This window comes from Protopterus annectens, chromosome 10.part0, assembly GCF_019279795.1.
Source record: "Protopterus annectens isolate FY-2018-M chromosome 10.part0, PAN1.0, whole genome shotgun sequence".
In the NCBI taxonomy this organism is placed as follows: Eukaryota; Metazoa; Chordata; order Ceratodontiformes; family Protopteridae; genus Protopterus; species Protopterus annectens.
In genome coordinates, this window is record NC_056744.1 from 60,153,864 (window position 1) to 60,167,009 (window position 13,146).

General features: G+C 44.6%; 1 protein-coding gene across 1 annotated transcript in view; it reads right to left on the minus strand.

Annotated features, from left to right (window-relative positions):
* MYH10 (myosin heavy chain 10) overlaps nucleotides 1-13,146 on the minus strand; it is a 2,709,460-nt gene that overhangs the window by 1,814,281 nt on the left and 882,033 nt on the right. The window contains exon 10 of the mRNA XM_044086713.1: nucleotides 6,069-6,164. Coding sequence (XP_043942648.1) covers nucleotides 6,069-6,164 — 96 coding nt within the window. The remainder of the gene's footprint in view (nucleotides 1-6,068; nucleotides 6,165-13,146) is intronic.

Below are 13,146 nucleotides of genomic sequence, written 5' to 3' on the forward strand. Positions count from 1 at the left end.
CAAAGGATTTTCAAATTGGTGGGGGCCGAAAAAAGGGAATGAAGTAACCTCTGGAAATGATCTTTAACATCCCCTGATCTGAGGTGAGACTTTCCAGGCTAGTGGGTGCAGGGAGAAACGTCCCCCAACTGCTCCAGGGCAGGACAGTTGGGCAGCACTTCAGGAGCGCTGAAAGGGCTTCTCTGAGAAAGGTTCCCAAGTGCTGATTCTGCGCACCACCTCTGCGGTGGCATCTACCACCGAATCCCCAACCCCGGCTAGTGGAAGAGGATTCTTGGGGAGCATCTTGGAAGGAGGACAGAGTCCTGTGGAACCAAAGTTTCTTACTACTTCTCCGAGTCTTAGAAAAAGATCATTGGGGAGTAGAAAACTTGATTTCTACTATGGATGGAGTCTTACTCTCCTGCTCGCTGCAGGTCAATGTTTCCTTGACGGACGGTCCGAACAAGGTCGAACTCTCAAAGGGAGTGTTGGTAAGACACCTTGAAGGGTTCCACAAACCCACAAAGACGAAGCCAGGTGTGCCATCTAATGGCAATACCTGTGCCAGCCACTTCTGAGGTGGCCTCCGCCACACTGGAGATCAACCTCACTGAAGCATTAGCCAGGGAAGTCAGAGTGAACAACTTAGGAGAGACCAGCTTAAGACTCTCTGGAGGTAGCAACTCTAAGGAAAGTGATGAGTTCCGACAAAATCCCTCTGAAGCCAGCTAAAATGTGCCATGTAGTTGGTTGCTCTCAGTCCAAAGATAGTTGAGGCAAACACGAGCTTTCCAAATCTGTCAATCACCCAAGACTCTATTCGGGGGATGGACCAAGGAGCTCTGTTCCACTATCTCCTTCTTGGTAGTGGCGGCCACCACGATGGGATCAACAGGGATGCCCTTACTCCAAAAAGGCACATCTTTGGGTGGGGGGGTAGCGGGGACTGAGGAATATGGCCACCTTTTTGGGTACCAGTTCCAATGTGTCCAGCTCCTTCCAAGTCCTGCCGGTGATGACATCACAAGTTAGTCGGGGGAACATCCAGGTAGAAGATGGACCTGTGACAAAGGCCTTCAGAAACATGGACTCCTCAGAAGATGGGGTGGGGGAAAACCAACTGCCTCTCTGCTTGAGAACTGAGGATGCCCCCAAAGAACACTTCCTCAAACAGCAGCCTGGGGGACACTTCTTCCTCGAAATCCATATCCTCAGTGAGACTCTCTAGGAGAGTCCAGGTGCCTCCTTTTACATGTTCTCTTCTGAGAGGGTTCCCTCCACAGTGGGCCCTGGGGAGGACTCAAGGGACAGAACCCCAAGTGCGGCAGTGCTCATCTGAAGGTGCTCGCAGGAGGGCTGGCCCTGGAAGGATGATGAGGCCTTGCCACCCAAAGCAGAGAGGAGCGGAGGAGGACCTAAAAACAAAGGAGAGGTGACTGCTAAGCTGGTGAAGGTCCTCTCTACCACCAGGAAGGCCGATGGACTGGACAAGGCTCTCCTCTCCTGTGTCCACCCGAGAAGGGAGAAAGGACCCAATGCAGTACCAAAGCCCGTAGATGATAGCCTCAAGCTGCGGAACACAGCCAGCCAGGGACGCTGACAGTCGAGAAGGGTGGTATGCCTGACACAGATGGACTCTCAACTTGGAATGCTCTGGCCCTGATGCTCTGAAACTGGACAGATCGGAAGGAGGAGAGTTGTGTCTTTTGGGTGGGGAAGGTCCCTTGACCATCTGGGGGAGGGAAGACAACAAGCCCAACTCAATTAGCTCATCCTATTCATATCCGAAGGTAACAGACTTCTGGAGGATGTGGAGGATGCAGATGAATGGCCTGACCTACCTGGAGATCCTGCCTTGGATCTGATAGATCTGTGGTCCCATGAAGGGTAACAACTCCAATGTTTCGGATCCAATTTTCTGGAGCATCTGGAGGGGGAGCTGTGTATGACTACCGGATCCGATGGTCTGGCAGAATCCAACAACCTGGATGGCTCACCAGACGGATCAGACAATGAGATCGGATCCGAAGAGGGCTTGCACTGAGATGGATCTGAGTGTCCCCAAGGCTCTTGGAGCAGAAGAGCACAGATCCGAAGCCAAAGAGGCTGGACTCAGATCTGGGAATCTGTGATCATTGAGCCTCAGCTTTTCTGAGATGGAAAGAGACCCTTTGGAAGGAAGAGGGGGTCACTTTTTGGAATCCTGAGAGGGCTTGGTGGGAGATTCCGTTGACAGGGGACCACCCTGAGCCAAGCCCTTCAGAAGCAATTTGTGGTACTCCATAAGAGCCCTGGGATTGAATGCGGCATAAATGTCGCATTCAACCTCCAGGTGGGCCACTTCTAAACAATAAAGACACTCCTTGTGTGAGTTGGAATAAGGGATCTTCCGAACACACAAGGAGCATCGCCTGAAACCAAAAGGTTTCTCAGCCATGTCCACACTCACACAAGCAAAAGAAGAGAGGAGGTTTTTTTTTTTTTTTTTTGAAAAGGAGAAAGGGTGGGAAGGGACCTACAGCGACAAGAGTAAACTGAGACCTAACTCTAAGCTATGGGAGATTAGGTGAACTACTGTAGAAACTCTAAAATACCAAAAGAATATGGAAAAAAAGATAAAAAAGCAAGAAAAATAATTTATCTAATAGAGAAGTCGCTCAAGCTCAGATGCGTCCAACACATTCAATGGCAAACAAGATCTGGGGGTTAGAGGTCAGCAGGGAATAATGGGAAGGGGGAGCCACTTGAGCTCTGGATCTGTCCATTATTTGCCGGCTTGGATCCAAGACCCATTCGTGATGAATACTGACAGATAGCATTAGATTTGAAAATACCATTCATTGGAAGGCAAGATTCACTACAAAACAAATACAGTTACAGAAACCCGCATAAATTCATTTAGGCAGTGTCTAACACAATACAGTACATGCAATAACATTTATGCTGTTTCAAAGAAGGAATGCATAAGCACCAAGGAACTGATGGGATGGGAGGGTGGCCTAATGGTTAAGGTGTTTACCTTACAAACACAAGGTGCAGGGTTTGAATCTCACAAGGGATAATTGGCTAGGCTTAAAATGGCTTGCAAGGGCAGTTAGCCTAGTACTAACCTATGAACCCTATGAACTTTTCTGCAAAGGAATTTTGATACCAGCTGAGATTAAGATACAAGAATCACATTATATACATGACAGAGAAGAAAGCAGCTTCTTATAAATGCAACAAAGTTAGGCGACAGCACAAAGGAAAACTGTAATCAAAGCATTTCATCATATATCAACAGAACTTACTGCAGATTAATGTCTTAATAAAAAGCACAAAACATGAAACCAAAAACATCTTCAAAAATCCACCATAATTGCCTACATCATATTTTGAAATCAATAACCACAAATCCACTAACACAACTAAAGCAAATGCATAACAATATTTTTCCAGATGGCCAAGTCCTCCTGGACCCCCCCCCCTTTAAATATTAACTCCACAGTTGCACAAGCACAGAGAAAAAGGTTTACCCATGCAGGGATGAAACCTGTAAAAATGTAGCAGATATACTATCCCTATTAACTAGGAGGAGCAGTTACTTCCATATAACCTCTATTTATATCCAGGAGAACTGATACAAAAAACAACTAACATCAACCTGACAGCCAAAACAATGCAGTTAGAATTCAATGTATGTGTGAGTTAACCACTGTTAAGGAGTACAACCATAAAGACAAACTGCACATGACTCCCTTGTTGCTAAGCTCCCAATTAGTGCTCCTACAGCAGTGGTGCCACATTTTTTTTGTAATAAACAAAGGATTTGTATTGAAGAGTTTCACAATAAAGCATCGATTCCCCCTACAGTGACAGTCTTAACCAAGTAAAAGCACAATCACACCCACAAAATGTCACAAAAATAGACATTTATAAAGTGCTAGAGCTCACTGCAACTCTGTTCGTTAAACCCACTATCTCCAAATAGACAGCATTACAATAACGAAAATTAAAATATTTACCTTCATCCCTTTCTTGCACCAATTGCAAAAGTCAACTCCACAGCCAACATAATGAAATACTGTCCTTATGACGACAATGTCACCAAATTTAACAAAAAAGAGGACAGAAAGAAATGTACTATTGGATATACTGGGACCAGGTCCTGGGCAGACATCACTGGCCTGTGCTTGATTTGCCAATAACTCCTCTCCAACCCTCAGATTCCACCTTTCCCCTCTGAAGAACAGTGTGGGAGCCATAAGCTAAGGTTGACAAAGTGACTGCGGATCCAACAGATAACCAGAGTCCTTCAACCTGTGCAGATGTGGGGGGGGGGGGGGGCTGCTGGCATACTGCACTCCAAAGAGGTCTTAATAGAGGCCACAGCCACACAATCATGAGTCTGAGTGGACAGGCTGATGGTGAAACACTGTTACCCTAACATGCTTTGATTGCATCTACCTTAGTCTACAAAAAGGACTGAAATCAATGAACAGGCAGAAGCCATACTGCATGAATGCCCATGACATCTTTTCTTGGTCTAAGAATACAGCTAATGGTTCGGTTCTACACTTAATATGGCTTATGGAAGCCATAACTTTGGCATCTTGCCTGGACATCAGTTGTGATAACACATCTGTTTGAAATACTGCAACAGTGACTTCAATCAGGACATCAAGAAATAGCATTCCAATAGGGCACTTAGTTTTGAAAGATCTTTTGGCACAAACTGACAGAAGCACTCTGCAAAATGGATCGTTCTGGCTCCCACGGCAAAATAGAACTGAATACAAGGTGCCAGATGATGACCCTTACACTCAGATGTCTTGACATCAGGCACAGGGCATCAGCCAGCCCAGGAGGAGGGAATGAAGACTCTGGTATTTGGGTTGGCCAAGGGCTACCATAGCAAAGATATCCCCACACACTGTCATTACTGATGCTGTGAAACATGAACACCTACTCCTAGTCACTCCCACTCAAATACAAACTTAGATCCAAAGTGACCTGAACTCCCACAACCAACTGCTACCGCAACACAAATTAACATTAAACCCATCTAAAATTACAAATATACTTTTCAGGACTGAAACGTTAGCTAAACTGCCTAGGTCCCTGCTAATTATAGGCCTAAATATCACAACAAAAAATCTCTTTCAAATATCTCAGGATTTAGCTATACCAAACATTTAACTTCTATTTCCATCTAAAAAAAACAAGAAACAAAATTAACTCACTCACCATCTGAACCGGAAAGATCTCCCTTTAACCACCTCAGCAACAGCTGCCATAGTTTGAGCCCACCTAGCTTAACTTGAATAATGCCTTCTCATTCTAGATGCAGCCTCCAGGACACATTATCCTACAGACCATCTGAAACAAAATAAATTTCATCTAATCTCCAAGATTAGTATTGTCTAACTCTCCAAAGCCAATCAGAAAGCAGATATGTTCATTGGTAAATACTACACTATCAGTCTGCAGGCTATTACAAGCTTAACCAGCAAGCACAGGTCAAAATCCAACTTTGTACCTTGAATCGGAGAGGTAAAGACCAACCACTATGCCACCCCTCCCAATCAATTTCACACTGTTACTTTACAAACTCCTACATTTTTAAACATTTTCATCTCCTGAAGCTAAAATGACCAAGAAAACGTTCTTTTACAACCTCAGAAGTTATTCTCCATCTACTCGCAGCCTGCTAGCTCCAAATATAAAACTACATATACTGACCACTCATTTTATACACTAGCACCAATATTCTGGGAATCTCTTCCAATTCACCAAGTCCCATCTCCACCTAATTCCATATTTAGACTTTAGCTCAAAAACATCTCCTCAGGCTTAATGTAGGTGTTCTTAGGACTGCATCCCCTAACTTTACTAGCACTTGTTCCTCTCCAGTTACTTCAACTCCTCATCCAAAATCCTGGCATTGTACAGTCATTCTAATAAAGCATTACTGTAAATACTGTACATAACTTTTGTGTGAGCATCTTGGCCATCTACACCACTGTGACTGTATTAACTCAGACTGCATCTGAAATTGCAAAAGTGATCACAGCACTATCCTGATAAACAAAATAAATAAAACCTACCTGTGTTTTCTGGCATAGAAGCCTGGTCAGTATTTCGTTCCTTTTTGAAGATGACATTGCCAAACTGCAGTACTGCAGATACCACCCTGAGCATAGCTGTTAAGATAAGAGAGAAGTAAAAACAGTTAATCACAACAATTAAGACAACTTCATTCCATCAAAATAATTAACAGCCTACATTGTGCATTTCATCTTCCATTACTTCAACCTGCAACCTCGATGACTAGACTATTCGCAGCTCTGTTTTCGGAAGCTTATGAGCACCTCACATACTAAACAGGGTTCAAGCTGTGAAACTTACCTAACTGTAGATGTTCATGTAGGTTCACTGTGGCAGTAGTAGTAACTCTTGGGACATCTGCCACAGAAAACCTGACATCCAGTTTTCTTCCAAAACTATTTCCCTTCCCATTTCTGGTTGGGTGGACTCCCTCCCACCTGGAGATCAGCACATCTGTGGTGGAAGAGGGACATCTGCACATGCCATTTTTAATTCCTTCTTGTCCCAGTCAAGAATTTAGGTTGAAACCAGAGTACTAGCTACCCATGTTGCTTATGTCCTTAAGGATGGCAGCCTAACCAAAAGAATCTCCAGAACTCCTCCAGATACTGGACAAATCCGAGAACAGAGCATCTTGTATGGTATTAGAGAGAGAAGGTGAGGGAATGCATGGATCATGCGATCCCAAATAAAACCAAGACCCAATCCTCCAAAGGCAGACGTCCTGTCTGGTGGACCCCAGCCATAAACAAACTATACAATAGAAGGAGGAAGCTACTAAATGATAGAGCAAAATCCCAAAAAGGGAAGGCATCACTGATCAGTATTAGCTAAAAACTACGGGCACTCATAAAATTGTCTAAGGCCAGCTTAGAGAGAAAAATTGCACAGGACACTAAGGATAATCACAAGGCTTTCTTTAGTTATGTTAGGAACCTGGGTGGTAATTCCCAGATATGCTCAGAATTAGTCCAAAATGACAAAAAATACACTGAACCCACAGACATTGCCAACATCCTAGCTGACAGGTTCAGTGCAAACTCCCCCCCCCTCCCCACCAAAAGGGCAAATATCTATCCCAGCAGAGTGCTGCCCCTGACATCTCAGATGCTCAGGTAAGAGCCGCCTCTCCAAAGCAAAAACACAGCATCAATGGGACCAGACGGTGTCCCGGGCTGCGTCCTACATGAACTCCAAGAAGAGCTAAACCCAAACATAAAACTACTGTTCAATCTCAGCCTTACTACAGGATATGTGCCCAAAGAGTGGCGTACAGCAACAGTGGTCCCTCTCCATAAAGGTGGTGCCTCAACGGATCCTGGAAACTATCGCCCCATAAGCCTGACTAGCTTGGTCTGCAAAGCTATGGAAAGGATCATCATGGACCTCATAAATAAAGATATCGGGGACCTACAGACACTGGATCCTACCCAGTTCGGCTTTGTTAAGGGCAGATCCTGCCTCTTAAACCTGGTTGATTTCTTTGAAACAGTCACCAAGGCCATTGACGAGGGGAAGGTGGTCCACACAGCCTACCTGGACCTCGCAAAAGCCTTCGATACAATACCCCACTCGGGCATTATAGATAAGCTCACCAGCTTAAATATAAACCCCTATGTCACTAGATGGATTGCAAACTGACTCAGGGACAAAACCCACATGGTTAGAATTGCTGGAGCCATGTCAGACTCCAAACCAGTTACAAGTGGTGTCCCACAAGGCTCAGTTCTGGGACCTCTCTTGTTCGGTATATATTTCTTGATGGTACAGGCCAACACGGAAGGACTGTGGCTGACCAAGTTCGCAGATGACTGCAAACTGGGCGCCATAATCGACTCTCCAGTCGACACAAGCATCCTCCAAAAGGGCCTCATAGCAACAGACAACTGGTGCCAGAGCCATGGCTTCAAGCTAAATGCCAAAAAGTGTATAGTCATCCCCTTTGGCAAAAACAAAGTGCCCACAAATTACTACATAGGTGGTAATCCATTAAGTACAGAAGAAGTAATTAGGGACCTGGGGACCCAAGTTGATAGCAATCTCTGATTTGACAACCACGTGGCCAAAGTGGTTAGAAAAACATTTTATACAGCCCACCTAATCATAAAGGGATTCACATCTAGATCACGGGAGGTCATCGTGCCTCTTTACTCATCCCTCATCAGGCCCATATAATTGAGTACAATGCCCCTTTTGGGATGTACCTTACCAGACACCTGCAGCAACTGGAAAGACCCCAAAAGTACCTTACCAAGAGGATCAAAGGGCTCAAACAGATGCCATATGCTGCCCGGTTAAAGAAACTCCAGCTCTACTCAGTGGCATACCACCTGTTCAGAGGCGATCTGTGCCTGACGTATAAAGCCATGTCCAACCCGGAATTAATGGACATGCTGCACCTCAGAAAATCCAAATCCCATCGAGCTACGCACTCGAGAGACTTGAATCTCAGCACTGAAATAAATAGGACATGCTGGAGGGACAGATTCATAACCCAGAGGCTCCCTTCACTCTGGAATAAAATCCCAGTCCAGGTTAGGCAGAGTCCCTCATTGACTCTCTTCAAGAAGAATCTTGATGAGTGGATGGGAGATCGTAGGTTTACCCTGGGTATCACTTCTGTGTCACTGTTAGACAGAGGCACAGTATACTAACCTCGAAAAAGGGCATAGCAAAATAAATTTAAAATGGGTGGCGAAAGCCAAACACATTCTGGCTAGGCTTATAAATGCCCTAGGGCAGATAGCCTAGTATGAACCTATGAACCTATGAATACGAGTAGGTCACTAGGTACCCACTCCAACCTCAGACAGGAAACGGGGCAGACAGTGGGTAGTAATTACTACAATGAACAGTACTCAAACTAAAGAAAATATTAAGTTTTTCCTCAACTACACCAATCTGTGTTCATCATACTGTTCACTACTGCAGTAGAAGTTACTCGCTGTAGAATTCCTTACAGAATGGTTCTGAGAAAACTTATTCTGGCCCTAAAGAGAATGTCCAAGTTATAATTCACAGAGAAGGAATGGGCAGTTTCTAAGATGGTCTGGCTGCTGACCTCCCTAAGGAAGGCAATCTGGCAACTCTGCTATGGTACAGCCTTATCATGGAATAAGTAAGAGGTAGATGAAATGAGACTATTTAATGACTGATTTAAGACCGGCTTGCTCTACCTATTATTTGCAGAGGCAATGAATAATTAATATTAATTCCTTACTACTTTCAGCATTTCTAGAATCAGGATTGTGGAAGTGTATTAAGATGTTGGATAAACCACAGACAGGCTCAGGAGGGCATGCTTTCCACTGAGAATGCAGTAGACTACTGACAGCATTGCCAGACTGTCCCAAGCCAGCATCAGGTTTAAAGGACTGCAAAGATCCCTCACTAGGCCAGATGCCCTCGAGCTTAGGGAGGCCTTGGGACTCTAAAGGTATGTTGTAAACCTCCTGGGGTTCCTTCCTTTGTGGGCGCTCTGTTTAAATACAGCATCTGCAAATGACTAGGTCGAAAGCAAGCAAGTTTCCTGGTTCAAACAGCCCTGGATTAGGCTCTCTCCTTGATGATCCTCTGGTGGAATCCAATACAAACAGTACAAGAGATGCCAAGCTCTTTTGCTAAACATAAAAACACTGAATATGAAAGCTCTTGAGGAATAAGATTTCTATACGGCATGCACATGTTAACTTTAAAAAAGTACAATTGTGTGAAATCTTACCATAATGGTAGATGTCCTTGCCTTCACTGCTGCTGTATTAACAGATGGGGATTCCCTGCTATGGAAGCCCAAATGTCCGGTCAGTCTACCAAAGACTACTGGTTGCTTTTAAAAGGTATGACGGACGTCACCCAAACATTCCTTGCGTAGCACAGGGCATAAAGGTGATATTCAGGCCTACCACATTCAGAACTGAATGCCCCAAGTAGGAACACAGTCCAAGAAACACAAGAGGTAACCTGTATATCCAAGGAAGCAAAGACTAGGGGGATGGAGGGAGTTAGCAAATATTGCAGCAATGAAGGCAAGGACATACACAGTTACGGTAAGATTTTTACATAACTGTACTATGTCCTTATATTCATTGCTGCAGTATTCTTGGATGGGAGCGTGCCAAAACTCAAAAGGAAACTTGGGAGGGGGAGGCACTGAAGAGCCCTCTAAAAAGCCATGAAGAATGCCCCTAGCAAAGCCAGCTTTAGCTCTGGAAATCACATCCAGCTTAGACTGCTTGGTAAAGGTATGCACAAGAAGTCCAGGCAGCTGCCTCAAGAACTGAATTAGTATCTAAGCCCTTGAAAAAAGCACCAGAAGCCATAGCTCTAGCAGAATGAGCCTTAAATAAAGAAGAAAGGCTCTTGCCATGAAAGGCATTAAAAAAGAAATGGCTTTAGAAATCCAAGAAGAAAGAGTCTGCTTGGAAACAGCCAGACCTAAGGATCTAGGATAAAAGCAAACAAAGCCAATTAGATTTACAAGTCTTAGTCGTATCCAAATAAGATCGGAGTTGTCTATGCATATGCAAGGTGTTCAGCACCTTTTCAATAGCATATTGTGGAGAAGGAAAAAAGTGGGCAAATGAATAGACTGAAAGAGACAACTCATTCATCAGCTTGGGCACAAAAGAAGGAAGAATTAGTATGAAGGGACACCCTGTCCTTACGGAAAACTTAAAAAGGATCAGCCATAAGGGCTTGAAGCTCAGACATCTGTCTGGCAGAGCTAATAGAAGTAAAATCTTCCACGAACAATATTCAAGGAAGCTGAAGCTGCAGACTCGGAAGGAGCCTGGGTGAATTTTTCTAAAACAAAATTAAGATCCTAGGGAGGAGGAGGGGCAGGCTTCCTGGGAGACCTAATATGAAGGAACTTTTGAAGAAACTGTTTAGCCTCAAATCTAGAAGTTAAAGGAGGTAATAAAGGCAGACAAGCAGAGACAGCTACTAAGTAGCCCTTAAAGGAAGAATAAACCAACCCAGCATTGAACAGTTCACACAGATAAGATAGAACCAAAGAACATCTATGAAAAGTGGATCCTAGCTTTAGAAGACTTCAGCTTTGAAACTCGAAAAACAAAACTTTCAGGTAGCGGCTGACTGGCACTTGCCAACTGCTTCGGGCTCCCGCGCGGCAAGAAAAGCTGATGTAATGGCATCGGCTGCATGTTTTATACCCCTGACGTCAAAGAGGCAACAGCATCAGACGCAGAAATCCCAAGACTCTGGTATTCGGGCCGACTGAGGGCTACCTACAGGCAGATAACCCAAATGTGATGACTGCAAGAGTGAAACACGAAGAACATCCACGGAAAGTGGATCCAGGTTACGAGAAAGACACCAAACGGAAAACCTCTTCCATTTGGATAAGTAGGATTTCCTAGTTGTAGGTTTCCTGGCCTCCTGTACGATCTTCAGCTTGTCCTCAGAAAAAAAGGGTGCTTGTATGTAATCAAAATTCTATCATCCACAGTGTCAGTTAAAGAGTGGATAGGTGAGGATGGATGAGAGATTCCCTTGTCTTGTGAGAGTAGATCCACCTGTGAGGCAACTTGTGATGACTGTCCTTGGCTAAATGCAGAAGAGGAGGGAACCAATGCTGTATGGGCCAAAAGGAAGTCACCAACAAGATTTTGGGAGCATCGTTTTCTATTTTGAACAGGACCTTCTGTATGAGGGGAGGGGGAGTGAAGGTGTAAAGTACAGTACAGTTTTGTACCTACCATAAATGTAGATGTTCGAGTGCTAATACAGCTGCAGTCATAACAGATGGGTTTTCCTGCCATCAGGCGGGTCCTCGGTCGGCCGAATTCCAAAGTCTAGGTCCGGCGTCGGTTGTCGTCGCTTCTTCCCTGACGTCAGTGCGACAGGGGTATAAAAGAACCAGCCGACGCCATTTTCTTCAGTTTTTCTTGCCCCAGATGTCAGGTGCCCCCAGAAGGAAGGCAATACATAAATTTATGTAATAATGCAATGCAATATAATCAAAAAACAGTTGTTGCAAGCAAATACACCATAAATGAATACCCCAATCAGGTTGTATGAGGAGGTGTTAGCCAATAGGCCTGTCCCAAGAGGGGAAGGAGGGAGGGAAACCTGGACTGCAGCTGTATTAGCACTCGAACGTCTACATTTATGGTAGGTACAAAACTGTACTATGTTCATCGTGCATACAGCTGCAGTCATAACAGATGGGTAGAATCCCAAAGCTAAAAAAGGGGTGGTAGGCACTAGGTGGAACTAGGAGGAGCCAGGATGCCCTGCAAGACTGCAGTGGCAAAGCCTGCTCTAGTTTTGGAGTATAATGGCAGGTGATAGCGTTTGGAAAAGGTATGCACAGAACTCCAAGTGGCTGCTTCCAAAATATCTTTGGTAGGAACCCCTCTGAGGAAAGCTGCAGAGGTAGCTGTGGCCCTTGTGGAGTGAGATCTGATGCCTGCAGGTACAGTTTTACCATGAAAAGAGTAACAAAAGCGTATGCAGTGGGCTATCCATTTTGAGATTGTCTGTTTTGAAATTGGCTTCCCTTGAGCTCCTGTAGCATAGGACACAAAGAGTTGCTCTGATTTTCTGAAAGGCTTTGTTCTGTCCAAATAATAACGCAGCTGTCTGTGGATGTCCAAGGAGTGTAGTAGTCTCTCCCCTTTATTTTGAGGATTAGGGTAAAAGGTAGGTAAGTGGATAGCCTGATTCAAAGCTACCCTGGATACCACCTTTGGCATAAAGGACGGATTGGTTCGTAAGGAAACTCTGTCCTGATGGAAACTGATGAAAGGCTGCACAGCCATGAGGGCTTGTAGTTCCGATACCCTGTGAGCTGAGGTGATAGCCAGAAGGAAGGCTGTTTTCCAATATGTTTTCAAATATTGCAGTTCTGTTGAGGCAGCTGGCTCAAAAGGAGGCAAGGTCAGTTTTTCTAGAATGAAATTGAGGTCCCAAGCAGGTACTGGTTGTTTCCGTGGGGGTTTTATATTCTTAGCCCCTCTGAGGAACTGTCTTAAGAGGGGGTGAGAGAATAAAGGAGGATCAGTGTTGTATTCTGCAGAAATGGCTGATGTATGGATTTTGATGGAGGAGAAT